Source organism: Hemiscyllium ocellatum, chromosome 6 (genome assembly GCF_020745735.1).
Source record: "Hemiscyllium ocellatum isolate sHemOce1 chromosome 6, sHemOce1.pat.X.cur, whole genome shotgun sequence".
Taxonomy (NCBI): Eukaryota; Metazoa; Chordata; class Chondrichthyes; order Orectolobiformes; family Hemiscylliidae; genus Hemiscyllium; species Hemiscyllium ocellatum.
Window position 1 is genome coordinate 60,127,849 of NC_083406.1, and position 16,832 is coordinate 60,144,680.

General features: G+C 40.9%; 1 protein-coding gene across 3 annotated transcripts in view; it reads left to right on the forward strand.

The window, feature by feature from the left end:
* Window positions 1-16,832, forward strand: part of LOC132816420 (NADP-dependent malic enzyme-like) — a 185,234-nt gene that overhangs the window by 103,877 nt on the left and 64,525 nt on the right. For all 3 annotated transcript variants that reach the window (XM_060825970.1, XM_060825969.1, XM_060825972.1), the window contains exon 6: window positions 5,512-5,673. In XM_060825970.1, the coding sequence (XP_060681953.1) occupies window positions 5,512-5,673 (162 nt within the window). The remainder of the gene's footprint in view (window positions 1-5,511; window positions 5,674-16,832) is intronic.

Here is a 16,832-nt window from a genome sequence, read left to right on the forward strand (position 1 = left end):
GACTGGTTGGGCCGAAGGGCCTGTTTCCACACTGTAAGTAATCTAATCTAATCTAATCACTAGCTTTCGGAGGGCTGCTCCTTCATCAAGTGATTGTGGAGAATAAGATTGTAAGACGCAGAATTTATAGCAAAAGTTTACAGTGTGATGTAACTGAAATTATATATTGAAAAAGACCCGGATTGTTTGTTTAGCCTCTCATCTTTTAGAATGACCATGTTGGTTTCAGTTCTTTCATTTGTAAATCACAGAACCTTTTTTTTAAAAGCTACATTCTCAAGTGCACTTTAACAATTGGTGTCATGTTGGCCCAGATAAGGTATTGAAGGTGTTTACTCCTTGAGGCTGTCTGTGCCACAATGGTCAGACTGATTCTAACCTAAAAAATGGATTTACAGAATCTTACATGGATTCATGCAGTTTTTGAGCAAAGTAAAATGTAATTCTGCATATTTGTATGTGTGCATGTGGGTGTGTACGCATTTGTTGAGGGAAGGGGGTGTGACGGGGGAGGGTGGTGGTGGCATTATGAGTGTGAGTGAGAGGGTGTATGTATGTGTGTGAGTGTAAAGGGGTTTAAGTCTGTGAGAGGGTGTATCTGGGAGTGTATGAGAGAGGGTCTGAGTGTGCGGCCAAGTTTGGTGCCCATTGGAATAGCCTCAACCAGGACCTTGGGTTCATGTCACACCACAGGTGACCCCCATTGAATTGTATGTGCGCGTGCGCACACACGCTCATCTCCTCTCTTCCCCCCCCCCCCACACACACGCACGCCCGCATGCATACATACACATATACGCTTGTGGGGTGAATTTGTACTTGCAGAATTACATTTTATTTTGCTCAAAAACTGCATGAATCCATGTAAGATTCTGTAAATCGGTTTTTTAGATTAGAATCGGTCTGACCATTGTAGCACAAACAGCCTCGCAGCGAGTTAACACCTTCAATACCTTATCTGGGCCGACATCCCACCAATTGTTAAAGTGCACTTGAAAATGTAGCTTTTAAAAAAAGGTTTTGCGATTTACAAATGAAAGAACTGAAACCAACACGGTTATTCTAAACGATGAGAGACTCAACAAACAATCAAGTCTTTTTCAATATATAATTTCAGTTACATCACACTGTAAACTTTTGCTATAAATTCTGTGTCTTACAATCTCATTCTCCACAATCACCTGATGAAGGAGCAGCGTTCCAAAAGCTAGCGCTTCCAAATAAACCTGCTGGACTATAACCTGGTGTTGTGTGATTTTTCACTTTGTACATCCCAGTCCAACACAAGCATCTCCAAATCCTGATCAACCATGTCAGAGTTTCCAGACAGTTATAGAGGCACAATAATGGAAAGTCTTTCTTTGTCACAGTCACATTTGTAATTTCAATAACAGTTGTTTGGCAAGGTTGAAATCTGATAGAAGAGATTCAAACAACAAGTTCCAGGAAAGATGGGAATAGACCTGACAGATGGCAACACATTCATTGAATTTGGGAGGGAAAGGGAGGTCGGGAATCGAGTGGTAGTTTGCAGGGACAAGTGGTAAAGGTTGCATTTTAGAGTGAGCGATGGTACCAAATGACTGCTGTGTTTACCCATGTCAAGTCACAGATGGACAGCATGGAAACAGACCTCTGGTACATCTCGTCCATGCCAACTAGATATCCTAAATAAATCTAGTCCCATTTGCAGCATTTGACCCACTTCTGTCTAAGCCCTTCCTATTCCTATACTATACCCATCTAGGTGCCTTCTTAAATATTGTAATTGTATCAACCTCCTCCACTTCCTCTGGCAGCTCATTCTATACACTCACCACGCACTGTATGAAAAAGTTGCTCTGTATGTCCCTTTTGAATCTTTCCCCTCTCACCTTAAACCAAAGCCCTCCAGTTTTGGGCTCCTCCACCCCAGGGAAAAGACCTTATTTATTTACCCTATCTATGCCCGTCATGATTCTATAAACCTCTATAAGGTCACTCCTCAGCTTTTGATGCTCCAGGGAAAATAGCCACAGCCTATTCGGTCTTTGCCTGTATCTCAAATCATTCAACCTCGACAACATCCTTGTAAATACTTTCTTAACCCTTTTGAGTTTCACATATTTCTTCCTATAGCAGGGAGATCATAATTGCATGCAGTATTCCAAAAGTGGGCAAACCAATGTCCTGTAAAGCCGAAACATGATCTTCCAACTCCTATACTCAATACACTGACCGACAAAGACAAGAATACCAAAAGACTTCTTCACTATCCTGTCTACCTGCCACTCCACTTTCAAGGAACTATGAACTTGCACTCCTTGTTTAGCAATTCTCCACGGGGCTTTACACTTAAGTATATAAGTCCTGCCCTGACTTGCCTTTCCAAAATGTAGCACCTCGCATTTATCTAAATCAAACTCCATCTGCCACTCCTTGGCCTACATGTATGATGATCGTAAGTACCAATGGTATTTTGGAAAGATGTAACTAATCACTTTATTGATGCAAGTTCCTCAATTATTTTTGTAATATTTTTTATTCTGCACAAGTAACCATACTCAACATAGAAATACCATTTAAAGAAGCATTATTCCTAAATATTACTTTTGCCAAATATTTCATGATCCATCCTTAACAAAGAAATAGTGACTTGGCATCATGCTCAAATCTGTTGTGAAGTTCACCTGATTGTTGTGTTATTGTTGCTAAGATAATGGGAAAATATTTATCTTAGCAAGTTAATATATTGAACCAAACCAGATATTCATTTGATTCAGATGTTTTAATGTAGATCAGTGTTTCTCAACGGTGGTGGAAGCACCCCTTGAGGGGCGTTTGCCTTCCTTTGGTGGGCATTGAAGTCAAAGGGGGCGGCAAGGGGGCATTGAACGACTTTGTAGATAGCTTACCAATCACTTGGAAGATTGCAGTGTCCCTGAAGGACATTGCTGTGTGCAGATGGATAGTCGCATGACACGAGTCTGTTATTTTCCCTGCACCCATGGAGGCGTGCGCTCTGATTGGTTGCTGCGCTATTATTGATTAAAAAATGAGGTCTGCAGATGCTGGAGATCACAGCTGCAAATGTGTTGCTGGTCAAAGCACAGCAGGTTAGGCAGCATCTCAGGAATAGAGAATTCGACGTTTCGAGCATAAGCCCTTCATCAGGAAAAAGGGCTTATGCCCGAAACGTCGATTCTATGCCAAGATCAATATCACCTAACTCGTGTCGCTTCTAGGAAGATGAAACGCTGCTTTTCGACTGTTCTACCGGGTGGCATAATGAATGCACATTACAGCTAATTAGCCAGTCAAATTTTGCCACTTGTCTGAGCGTCTTAAAATTATCGTGATAAGGTAATACCCATGATTCCATCAGGGTGTTTGAGCAACTGTGTGAAAATGGTCTCATCGAGTAAGAAAAGGTGCAGGCAGTATAGCTTAGACTATTTGCGATATGGCTTTATTCAAATAAGCTGTTACCACGGTGCTTGCTCTGAACAAAGTTTTTCCAACGAGGCCATGAAGCCTTCCCATCTTAGTAAATATTTGGAAAAGAAACACAGTGACAAAAAGGACAAAGATTTGGCATATTTTCAAACATTAAAGAATAAATTCAATCAGCGACCAACGATTTCCACTGCTCTTTCAAAGATGGGAGCCACAAATGTGGATGGCCTTGTGGCATCATTCAACATAGCGAAGCTAATTGCAAAATCTGGTAAACCTCATTCCATGGGTGAATCGTTGGTGCTTCCAGCTATTGCCGATTGTATTATCAACTGTGCTATATCAGGAACCATCAATAACTATCAAGCGTATTCCTCTTAGCAACGATTCTGTGAGAAGGCGCATCGATGAAATGGCCTCAAATGTTGAGGATAAATTATGTTCCCTTTTGATATCGAAAAAAAATTGCCTTATAAATTGATAAAAAGTATTATATGTAGAAATCAAGCTTTACTTTTGGGGTACGTATGTTTCATTGACAAAAATGAAATACGTGAAGAACTACTTTTTGCTCTGGATCTACCGACAGATACCAAAGGTAAGACTATCTTCGACTGCGAGAAAGTGAGGACTGCGGTGCTGGAGATCGGAGCTTAAAAATGTGCTGCTGGAAAAGCGCAGCAGGTCAGGCAGCATCAAAGGAACAGGAGAATCGACTTTTAGGGCATAAGCCCTTCTTCTTCCTGAAGGAGTATAAGCCCTTCTTATACACTGCATTATCCATCGGCAGCATCTGGCTGCAAAGAAACTTAGTGAATCCCTCAACCATTCTCTAAAAGTGGTGATAGATGTGGTAAATTATATAAAGAGACATGCTCTGAATGAATGACTTCTCCGCTAACTCTGTAAAGATAATGAAGGTGAATTTCTGCAATTGCTGCTACACACAGAAATGAGATGGCTCTCGAAAGGAAAATGCCTCAATCATTTCCATGAACTGTTCAATTCTATCATCGAATTCCGACACAGAAATAATGAAAACCTTTGTATGAAAGCCGAAACTGTAAAACACGACTGTGCATATGTCGTGGATATATTTGATAAGTGCAATTTGCTAATCATGCAGATACAAGGAGATAATGTGAGTCTCATTAAAGCAAGGAATATTGTTACATCTTTTATTACGAAACTTAATCTCTTTCATTGGAATATCAGTCGTCGTGAGTTTTACCAGTTCCTGAGTTTAAACAATATGGCAGAGGATTTTTACTGACAATCAATTACTTACCTACTCAGCTCACATTCGTGCACTGCAGGATGATATGAAAATACGATTTGCTGATCTTATCGAGATGGAGATCCCTACATGGCTGACTGACCCCTTTATATCATGCGCAGAAGAAATGGACATTCGCCTTCAGGAAGAAATGATAGAGCTCCAAAATGACACTGCAATGAAAATTCGGTTTTCACAAATGGATCAGCCTCTTTTTTTGGATTTAAGATGCCACCCGATGTTGTTTCCCACTATTAAGTGAAGAAGCAAAGTAGTTTGCACGACCATTTCCTACCACTTATTTGGTTGAGAGAGAATTCAGTGCTGTCGCCAGAATACAAGATAAGAACTGCAATCGCATGGATGTTGTCCAGCGTGGTGACCTGCGATTGCTTTTGACAAAAATTGAACCAGATGTTTATGATTTAGCAAGACAATATGAACCACAAGGATTGCATTGACTATTTTGCTATCACAGACTACATTTTATATAGAGTGAGCCAAAAGTAGGTGGACAGTAAGAACAGTAATAAATGATTTTTTTTGTTGTATATAAAACATATTTCACAAAAGTTTTCTGTTTTCAGCACTGCAGTGTATCGCAGTTATATGTGCAAAAACAAACCGGTGATTTGGGGGCATTGCATGATTTCAAGGATAAGAAGGGGGTGTTGAATACGGAAAGGTAGAGAAACACTGATGTAGATAATCAGATGTTATTTAAACAACTGTTTATTCCTGGGTTGAAAATTGTTACAAGTAATGACTTACGCTGATTTTTGTTTCCTTATATTTCTAAGGCCATTGTTGTTACTGATGGTGAACGTATCCTTGGACTTGGAGATCTTGGAAGCTATGGAATGGGAATTCCAGTTGGAAAACTAGCTCTCTACACTGCCTGTGGTGGAGTGAATCCACAGCATTGCCTCCCTGTGCTTCTGGATGTTGGTACAGACAATGAGGTATACATGCTTTATTAGTTCAAGGCCACATTTAGAAAAGAATGTTTGAAATGTCTGATCTTTTCAGAATTGAAAACCACAAAGCAAATGCTATCAAGCGGTAGACATGATCTGTACAGACTTCAGTAAGGCATTCGACAAGGTTCCCCATGGGAAACTGGTTAGCAAGGTTAGATCTCATGAACTACAGGGAGAGCTAGCCATTTGGATACAGAACTGGTTCGAAGATAGAAGATAGGGTTGTTTTTCAGATCGGAGGCCCGTGAGCAGTGGATTGCCACAAGGATTAATGCTGGGTCCACTACTTTTCGTCATTTATATAAATTATTTGGACATGAGCTTAAGAGGTATAGTTAGTGAGTTTGTAGATGACACCAAAATTAGAAGTGTAGTGGACAGCGAAGGTTACTTTGGATTACAACGGGATCTTGATCAAATAAGCCCATGGGCTGAGGAGTGGCAGGTGGAGTTTAATTTAAATAAATGTGAGGTGCTGCATTTTGGAAAAGCAAATCTTAGTAGGACTTATACACTTAATGGTAAGGTCCTAGGGAGTGTTGCTGAACAAAGAGACCTTGGAGTGCAGGTTCGTAGCTCCTTAAAAGTAGAGTCACAGGTACATAGGATAGTGAAGAAGGCATTTGATATGCTTTCCTTTATTGATCAGAGTATTGAGTACAGGAGTTCAGAGGTCATATTGCGGCTGTGTAGGACATCGGTTAGGCCTCTTTTGGAATATGGCATGCAATTTTGATCTCCTTCCTATTGGAAGGATGTTGACACTCGAAGGGGTTCAGAAAAGATTTGCAAGAATGTTGCCAGGGTTGGAGGATTTGAGCTAAAGGGAAGGGTTGAATAGGCTAGGGCTGTTTTCCCTGGAGCATCAGAGGCTGAAGGGTGACCTTTATAGAGGTTTATAAAATCATGAGGGGCATGGATAGAATAAATAGACAAAGTCTTTTCCCTGGGCTGGAGAGAGTCCAGAACTAGAGGGCATAGATTTAGGGTGAGGGGGAAAGATATAAAAGAGACGTAAGGAGCAACTTTTTCACAGAGGGTGGTGCATGTGTGGAATGGGCTGCCAGAGGAAGTGGTGGAGGCGAGTACAATTGCAACATTTAAAAGACATCTGGATGGGTATATGAATAGGAAGGGTTTGGACGGATATGGACAGTGTGCTGGTTTGGGGGACTATATTGGTTTGGGATATCTGGTTGGTATGGACGAGTTGTCAGAAGGGTCTGTTTCCATGCTGTACATCTCCATGACTCTATTTAAAACCTGCTGTATTAGCATACATATATAACTGAAGAAAATGTTGGTTGCATTGCTGTTCTTCATAAGCTTGTTCCGTCAAGAAAGATATAATCCTGAGTTGTTGTCAGACTCTATTATGAGTTTTATGCAATGAAAGTACTTGTTGTGCCTCTTTCAAATAATGAATTTATTGAGTTCTTGTAAATGCTTAATGTAATATTATGGATAAGGAAGATAGTAGTTTTTAACGTGCACTTTATTATTTTGAAGTCCAACTGAATGATCATTGCTAAGTTAATTTAAAAATGCTTAATTACATAAATATCACATAGAGCAGAAATGCTGCCCTTCCTAGAAAGCATACCAAACCTGGTCCTAATCGTGTTATTGATGATCCTGTAAAATAGATGTGCACAGTTAACATTACTGAATAGTAACAGATTACTGTGAAGAAGGTTGTACACCTCAATGTCAAAACATTGCAATCAATTAGTCTACTTTTGCTACACACCAACCAAGCAGACCAGTTTGAGCAAAACTGTTCATGATGGATTATACCAACATCAACTTGTAATTATATTGCTAGTAAGACAGAAAAATGTCAAAAAGGACTTTCGTTGACTTCAATTGAACCAAAATAGGCGCTCAGCCAAAAAAATGGAGCATTCAGTGGGGGTGGGGTTATCGTCAGTGATGGTGTTGCCTGAAGTTTAGGCAGGAAAAGAGTAGAGAGAAGAGATTAGGGAAGGATTATCAAACAATTGTGAACAATTGTGTAAGAAGCTGCAACCAGAGAAACAGAAAGGGGAGGAATGGGTTGCAAAGCAAGGAAAATTGAAGATTTGGATGTGTCAAACCACAAAATATTGAAATATGAGGCTTCATATTTGAAGGTTGAGGTTGTGGAGGATTGGCTGTTAGTGAGGAAAGATTAGAGTGGTACTGGAAAAGCACAGCAGGTCAGGCAGCACCCGAGGAGCAGGAAAATCGACGTTTCGGGCAGGAGCCCTTCATCAGGAATGAGTACTTTTGCCTCGTGCTAGTGAGGATAGTTGCAATGCAAGTGGGATTTGATATGGAATACAATATGGGTGGCTTGTTATTACATGAATTAATGTTAATGTGTAATGGATGTAAGTGACGAGAGCTTGGAAAACAAAGGAGAGGCTGAGGCCAGTGACGTTAAGGATATAGTAGCAGATCACCGTTTATAATTGAGAATATGAGATTCCAAACATTGAATTATAAAAAGAGCTCTGAGGCTATGAACATAAGTTGGGTTAGAAGAATTGGCTTATGCATGCTGTCCTGTTTGTTTATCACAACAGTGTATATTTGCATAGCACTGATAGCAGAGCATTCCAAGGTGCCTCACAGTGATGTTGTCTAAAATATTTGACATCACTCCACAGGCAACTATAGTATGGTTAAACAGTTTGGCTTCAAGGAACAGTTTAAAGGAGAATGATGCCATGAAGCTTTGCAAAGGAATTCCAAAGCTTAGGTCCCAGGCTATCATTGGTTGGAATAAAGTATGAGATGTGTCAGAAGTTTGAAATTGAGGAATGTTGAGATCTCGAGCTGAAGGGTATGGCCAGGTAGGGATTTAAAGAATGAAAATCAAAACTTTTAAATGAATGCATTGTCAGATCAGAAGCCAACATATGTTGACAAACACAAGAATGATAGGTGAAGGAACGCGGTGCTAATTCTAATACAGGCAGCAGAACATCAGATGTGTTTGTGTATGCGAGTAGTAGATGGAGGCCAGTCAGGAGAGCATTGGAATTATCCAGTCTGGAGGTAACAAACATGTGGATGACAGTTTCAGTACAGATCCGCTGAAGATGGAGTTGGATGATGTTACGATGGGGTAAATTGGAATTATTAATGATTAAGCAGATAAGTGGTTGGAAGCTCATCTCACGATCAAATCAAGTGCTAAGAATCCATTTGTTTAGCTCGATGCAATGACATGAGGGAAAAATGGAGTTGATAATGGAAACCTCTGCTCCTTCAGAATTGCATGTCAGAGAGAGAAGTAATGCATGTGAGGCAGAGGAGAGGTTGAGAGAGATGGTGCGGCATAGCATTGAGTTTTGTCAGCTTGCATGCAGAAACTACTATCTTTCATAATGTTGTCAGCAAGAGCAAATGAGAAGTTGCAGGGAGGGGAGCAGGTGGAAGGATCAATCTTTGTGCAGTGGGGGACTACAGGGGTAATTGAGCAGAAAGAGTAGCCGACTGCAGGTGATTCTCTGGTTCCACTGGATAGATGGAAAGAGTGTCTTTTTACTGAGTTGATGGAGGGTCAGCATTGGTGAAGAATGTAATAATGGGAAATGTACAATGCAAAAAACTGCAGAGAGATTGAAGGATGAAGACAGATTTGCCATAGTCTCTCACAATGCCATTGGCACATCCTTTTGTTGTTTAGTGCTATATCAGGGACAGACGCCTGAGTGTCTGGAACAAAGGCAGAATTCCAGGAAAAAGATGGGCTCAAATCTGGGAGGTGACAGGAAGTTTGGAGAGGAAAGGAAGATTGGAGATGGTTAGATGTGCTGCAATAAATAAGGAAGGATGTCAGATGGCAAATTTGCAGGGGAGGGGAATAATAACTGAAGAGGTTGGAAGCATTAACAATATCAAATAATCTGGGGGCCAGGAAGGGAAATTGGGTAGTGAGCAATTTGATGCGGAAAGGATAGAGGGAGCAGCCAGGCAGTCTCCTAAACAAGATGAGTTCCAGGGTAAATTTGAGGGAAGATGCGATGGAAACTAGCAAATATATTTTGAGGTCAATGGCAGAGGCGAGGTTTGCAGGCTAGGGTGGAAGGTCAGAAATTGAATTGGTGATCTCATCTTAGTGATAAAGAATGCTACAAGCTTTTTCTACTTATTTGTTCTGAGAGGAAAGAAGACAGTAGGGAGTTTAAGAAGGCAGTTGTATTGGAAAATAGAAGTCAACATTTTATTTGCATTGTTGAGGGACTAAATCAGCTATCTGTCATAAGCCTTCAAGCCTGTATCTCTTGGACTAATGGGAGTAGAGATGAAGACTATGCCAGGAAAATTATCAGGGTGAGAGAAAGTAGTTGTTTTAGTCGAGTCAAGTGCATCAAAAATTGATATGTAGATGTGATTGAAAACTACCATCTGCATATTCCCCTCCAATCACTCACCATCCTGACTTGGAAATATTTTGCCATTCCTTCAGTGTCATTGGATCAAAATCCCAGAATTCCCTCCTTAATGACACTGAATTCACATTTCATCATCTGCCAGGGTAAGTTTTGTATCCATGTCTAGATTACTAGTCTAGTGGCATTTCCACTAAGTCTTTGCCTCCCGTTTATGCATAGACTCCTAAATCCCTCTGTCCTGCAACTTTCTACTATCTCCATTTAAATAAAATTCAGCTTCTCTATCTGCAAAAGTACATAACCTCACATTTTCCCACATTATATCCTGTCTGCCAAGTATTATCTCACTCATTTTATCTAATTGTATCTGCAAAATCTTTTTGTGTCATCCCCACCACTTGCCTTCCCATCTATTTATGTTATCTGCAAACTTGGTGATGGCACATTAACTCCTTTCATCAAAGGAATAGTTATTCATAATCCATCCTGCCTCAGACATAACTGTATGGAGACAGAAGGGCGGCAGGGTCCCAACTCCACACCTTTCTACCACCCTAAGTGACCCCCCACCGCCCCGGCCACTGGCATGTCTGAAAGTGCTGTTGAATGGGTATTAAATTTCATCCTTTGTCTATCCTGGTCTGCATAAATTGGGAATCTATCAGTTGTACTGAAAAAACATTAAAAGCAGTGTTGAACATTAAGATCAACTGCACTACTTTTTTCAATATCGTTTGGCCAAAACCAGCATAACTAATATTAAAGATTGTAAGCATTGTTGAATTTGAAATAATTTAAGCTAATTTAAACTCAGCACATATTGTGTTTGTGATTTTTTTGCTCTAGCTTCTGAAACATTGTGCTGGTAGCAGATCCCAGAAATAAATTGGATGCACTCCTCAACAGTTACAACAAATTGCACTTGTTTGCACACCTTTAAAGGAGGCTTTCAAAAATTAAGTATTTCTTTTGGTTTCAAGGCCATGGGAAGTTACACTTTTGAAACATGAAAATATGATTCTTTGTTTTGATTTACTGAGACTAAAGTGTCCAAATATAACTGGGAAATTGTTTTATCCAACAAAAAAAACTAAAGGATTAAAAAAAAAGTGAGGGGGAGAAGATGAAATATGAGAGTTAGCTAGATAGTAATATAAAAGAAGACCACAAGAGATTTTCTTAGACATTTAGAAGATAAGACAGAGGCAAGAGTGTATAGTGAACCACTGGAAATAAGGCTAGCGACGTAGTAATTGGGAACGAAGAAAATGTGGATAAACTTTCACAGTGGAAGACACCAGCAGCTTATTAGAACCTCAAGAAAGTCAGGCACAGAGGTGAGTATAGTGGCCATCGATGAGGAGAAGGTGCTGGGGAAGCTGAAAGGTTTGAAGTTGGATATTCACCTGAACCAGATGGACTACACCCCAGAGTTCTGAAGGAGATAGCTGAGGCATTTGTGGCAATCTTTCAGGAATCACTGAAGTCGGTGAGAGTACTAGAGGACTGGAAAATGACTGAAGTAATGTCCCTGTTAGAGAAAGGAAGGAGGTAGAAGATAGGAAACTATAGTCCAGTTAGCCTGAATTTGGTCATTGGTAAGATTTCAGAGTTCATTACTAAGGATGAGATTGTTAAATACTCGGACGTGCACGGTAAAAAGAAAGGTCTGGGTCACCATGGTTTCAGTAAGGGTAATTCATGTCTGACAAATTTGTTAGAATTCTTTGAGGAGGTAATTAGCAAGTTAGATGAAGAAGAGCTAGTGAACATGGTACGACACAGGAGGCTGCTAAATAAGAGTCCATGGTGTTATGGGGGAGGTCCTAGCATGGATAGAGGATTGGCTGACTGACAGAAAGCAGAGAGTAAAGGCAAAGAGGGAATATTAGAGAGCCTTGGCAGATAAGGTTAAAGATCATCCAGAAAGTTTCTACAGATACATTAAAAGCAAAAGAGCAACTGGAGTGAGAGTAGGGCCCCTCAAAGATCCACGAGGTTGCCTTTGTGTTAAACCTCAGGAGATGGGAGAGATATTAAATAAATATTTGACTTCAGTTTTTACTGTTGAGAGCGAAGTGGAGACTCTGGGAAATAAATATTGATGTTTGAACATGGTTCACATTACAGAAGAGGAAGTGCAGGAGGACTTGGAAAACACAAAGGTAGATAACTCTCCAGGACCCGATCAAGTGTATCCCAGAACATTGTGTGAAATTAGAGAGGAAATTGTGGGCCCAGCAGAAATTTTGTATCATCTATAAACTCAGGTGAAATACCAGAGGGGTAGAGTGTGGTTAACATTGTGCCATTGTTTAGGAAAGGATGTAAGGAGAAGCATGGAAACTGTAGACATGAGTCTGAAATCGCTCGTGGGTGAGTTGTTGGAGGTGATTCTGAAAGACAGAATTTACATGCAATTGGAGAGGCAAGGATTGAGTAGGGATATTCAGCATGCTTTTGTATAGGAAAAATCGTGTCTCACCAACTTCATTGTGTTTTTAATGAAGTAATCAAAAAGATTGATGAGGGTAAAGGAGTGGACATTGTTTACTTGGACTTCACTAAGGCCTTGAACAAGGCTCTGCATGATAGACTAAATACTAAAATTAGATTATGTGGGATTCCGGGAGAGCTTGTCAATTGGATATAAAATTGGCTTTATGGTAGAACAGAGGGTGTTGGTGAAGGGTTGATTTCCTGGAGGCCTGTGACCAGCGATGTTCCACAGGGATCAGTTCTGGGTTAACTTTTGTTTGTCATTTACATAAATGATTTAGAAGAGAATATAGGAGGCATGTTTAGTAAGTTTGCAAATGACATCAAAATTGGGAGTATAGTGAACTGTGAAAAAAGTTATCTAAGATTACAAAGTGATCTTGACCAATTGAGTCAATTAGCTGAGGAATAGCAGGTGGAGATTAATTTGGTTAAATGTGAGGTATTGCTTTTTGGTAATACATCAAGGACAGGATTTATGCAGTTAATGATAGGGCCCTAGATGGTGTTGTAGGACAGAAGCGCCTAAGAGTTCAGGTGCAAAATTCTTGGACTTTTGCATCACAGGTAGACAAGTTAGTTATGATAGTGTTTGGCACTTGTGCCTTCATTCTCAGACCTTTGAATGTAGGAATTGGAATGCCATGTTGACATTGTACAGGATGTTAGTGAAGCTTTATCTGAAGTACTAGGTGCAATGCTGGTCATCCTGCTATAGGAGGGATATTATTAAATTGGAGATGGTTTTGAAAAGATTTATCAGGATGTTGTTGGGAATGGAGGGTTTGAGATATAAAAATAGACTGGAAAGGCTGGGACTTTTTCCATTGGAGCATAGGATGTAGGGGGTGACTTTATAGAGATCTACAAAATCATGAGGCACATAAGTTAAGTGAATAGGAGAAAGTGAGGACTGCAGATGCTGGAGAGTCAGAGTCAAAGAGGGTGGCGCTGGAGAAGCACAGCAAGTCCGGTGGCATCCTAAATGCAGGAGAGTCCATGTTTTGGACATAAGCCCTTCATCAGCAGTGAAGGACTTATGCCCAAAACGTCAACTGTCCTGCTCCCCGGATGCTAACTAACCTGTTGTGCTTTTCCAGCACCACCCTTTTTGACTATAGATCAGATGAATGGCAGTTGTCTTTTCCAGAAGGAAAAGGATTTCAAAACTAGGGAGTTTTTTTAAGGTGTGAGGAGAAATACTGAAAAAGGACATGCTAGTCAACATTTTTTTTAAGAGTTGTCAGTGTGTGGAATGAACTGCCAGAGAAAGTGGTGGTATTTAAGATTTCTTTACAAGTTGCTACTTGTGACCTTAGTGTTTGTATTATTAGAAACAGAATGAGTTAAATGGCAACATTCCCAGAGCGAGTTGAGTCTTGAGGTTTTTCTCTTGTGAATACTTTAAGTGAAATTAATTAACTTACTTTGGCAGGAGTAAATAGTATGCACATCTGCAAGGAGTATGTATGGTGTACAGTAGGAGAGCCATTATAGATCATTTCCATATTAAAGGATGCACTGTGACCTGATTTTAACTTAACAGATCTGTTGGGAGCAGTCGAGATGTAGAAAGTGTGGGGAACCCAGAAGTCCAGATCACCCTGCATGCTGTGGAATTTTAACTCCAGAATATGCATTTGGCACCACCAATTAGTTTCCCTGATCAGCAGTAAGTCTGATTAATATTCTTAGTTTTCAATCAGAGAGAGAAACCAATTCAAGGTTTGTGCGAAGGTTTGTGCGAAGATTTGTAGCTCGGGTGCTTGTTGTTGTGGTTCTGTTCGCCGAGCTACAAATTTATCTTAATGTTCAGTTTATCTTAATGTTGCCTGTCGTAAGACCCCTCCTCCTGATAAGGTGGTGGTAGCAGGTCTTAGAATATTGTTAAACAAAGAGGGTAAAAGGTTATGAGGGGTACATGGGAATGTGGATTTGAAGTTATGAATGGAGGTTCAGACTTGAGGAGCTAAATGGCCTACTCCCACCAGTTGTCTTAATCCTTAACCATAACTATCCTCCAGCCCCAGGATCAGCAGCCACACTGTCAAGCGATCCCCACAACTACTGAAAATTAACCACACCCCCTCCCCTCCCCATCCTACTCCTGGACTGAACCCATTTCTCTCTCTTCCCTCAAATTGGCCTTTAACAATTGGTTTCTCTGTTGTGGTTCTGTTCGCCGAGCTGGAAGTTTTTGTTGCAAACCTTTCGTCCCCTGGCTAGGCGACATCATCAGTGCTCTGGAGCCTCCTGCGAAGCGCTTCTTTGATGTTTCTTCCGGTATTTATAGTGGTCTGTCCTTGCCACTTCCGGGTGTCAGTTTCAGCTGTCCGCTATAGTGGTTGGTATATTGGGTCCGGCAACATGAATTCGACTGGGAAAACACCACTATCATAGAACAAGCCAGACAGAGAACAGCCAGGGAATTCCTAGAGGCATGGCATTCATCCACAAACTCCATCAACAAGCACATCGACCTGGACCCAATATACCAACCACTACAGCGGACAGCTGAAACTGACACCCGGAAGCGGCAAGGACAGACCACTATAAATACCGGAAGAAACATCAAAGAAGCGCTTCGCAGGAGGCTCCAGAGCACTGATGATGTCGCCTAGCCAGGGGACGAAACGTTTGCAACAAAAACTTCCAGCTCGGCGAACAGAACCACAACAGAGAAACCAATTGTTAAAGGCCAATTTGAGGGAAGAGAGAGAAATGGGTTCAGTCCAGGAGTAGGATGGGGAGGGGAGGGGGTGTGGTTAATTTTCAGTAGTTGTGGGGATCGCTTGACAGTGTGGCTGCTGATCCTGGGGCTGGAGGATAGTTATGGTTAAGGATTAAGACAACTGGTGGGAGTAGGCCATTTAGCTCCTCAAGTCTGAACCTCCATTCATAACTTCAAATCCACATTCCCATGTACCCCTCATAACCTTTTACCCTCTTTGTTTAACAATATTCTAAGACCTGCTACCACCACCTTATCAGGAGGAGGGGTCTTAAGACAGGCAACATTAAGATAAACTGAAAAGGGTACAGAAAAGACTTACAAGGACATTGCTGGGATTGGAAGGTTTGAGATATAAGGAGAAGCTGAATAGTCATAAAGGTGAGGCTGGGACTACTTTTCCTGGAGCGTCAGAAGCTGAGCGGTGACCTTCCGGAGGTTTATAAAACCATGAGGTGTATGGATAGGGCAAATAGACAAGATCATTTCCCCAGGGTGGGGAAGTCCAAACTTTGAGGGCATAGATTTAAGGTGAGAGAGGAAAAATTTAAAAGGGAGCTACAGGGTAACATTTTCACACAGAGGGTGGTGCATGTATGTAAAGAAATACCAGAGAAAGTGGTGGAGGCTGGTACGATTAGAACATTTAAAAGTCATCTAGATAGGTACATAAATTGAAAGGATTCAAAGAGATTTAGGCCAAATGCTGGCATATGGGACTATTTAGGATATCTAGTTCGCATTGATGAGTTGGACCAAAGGGTCTGTTTCCGTGCTGTGCAACTCTTTGATTATCTTAACATTCAATTCTTTGCCTTATCTCTGTTTTACGTCTCCCTTGAGTTTCTGCATCTTACAATCTTACTCTCCACAATCACTTGATGAAGGAGCAGCGCTCCAAAAGCTAGTGCTTCCTAATAAACCTGTTGGACAAGAACCTGGTGTTGTGATTTTTAACTTTGTACGCCCCAGTCCAACACCGGCGTCTCCAAATCTTGAGATTTAAACAGTGTACACCTAGATCTGGATTATATTATATTGAGAAAACATCATCTCCCCTTTGAACCTGTCAATTCATTGCCGTGGAATGCAGTGGAGGCTGGGACACTAAATGGCTTCAAGGCCAGGATTGATAAATTCTTGATGTCACAAGGAATTAAGGGCCACGGGGAGAATGCTGGTAAGTGGAATTGAAATGCCCATCAGCCATGATTAAATGGTGGAGTGGACTCGATGGACCGAGTGGCCTTACTTCCACTCCTATGTCTTATGGTCTTAAGACCCTCAGAATCTCATCTGTTCGAATCAAGTCAACTTTTACTCTTATGAACTCCAATGAATGCATGCTTTTCCTATCCAACCTTTCCTCCTGAGACAAACCATCCATTCCAAATATTACAAAGGTAAAACTTCTCTGAACTGCTTCCAATGAACTTATATCGATCCTTAAATAAAGTGACCAGGATTGTACACAATACTCCAGATCTGGTCTCACTAGAGACCTGTAAATGAAGCATAAATTCCCT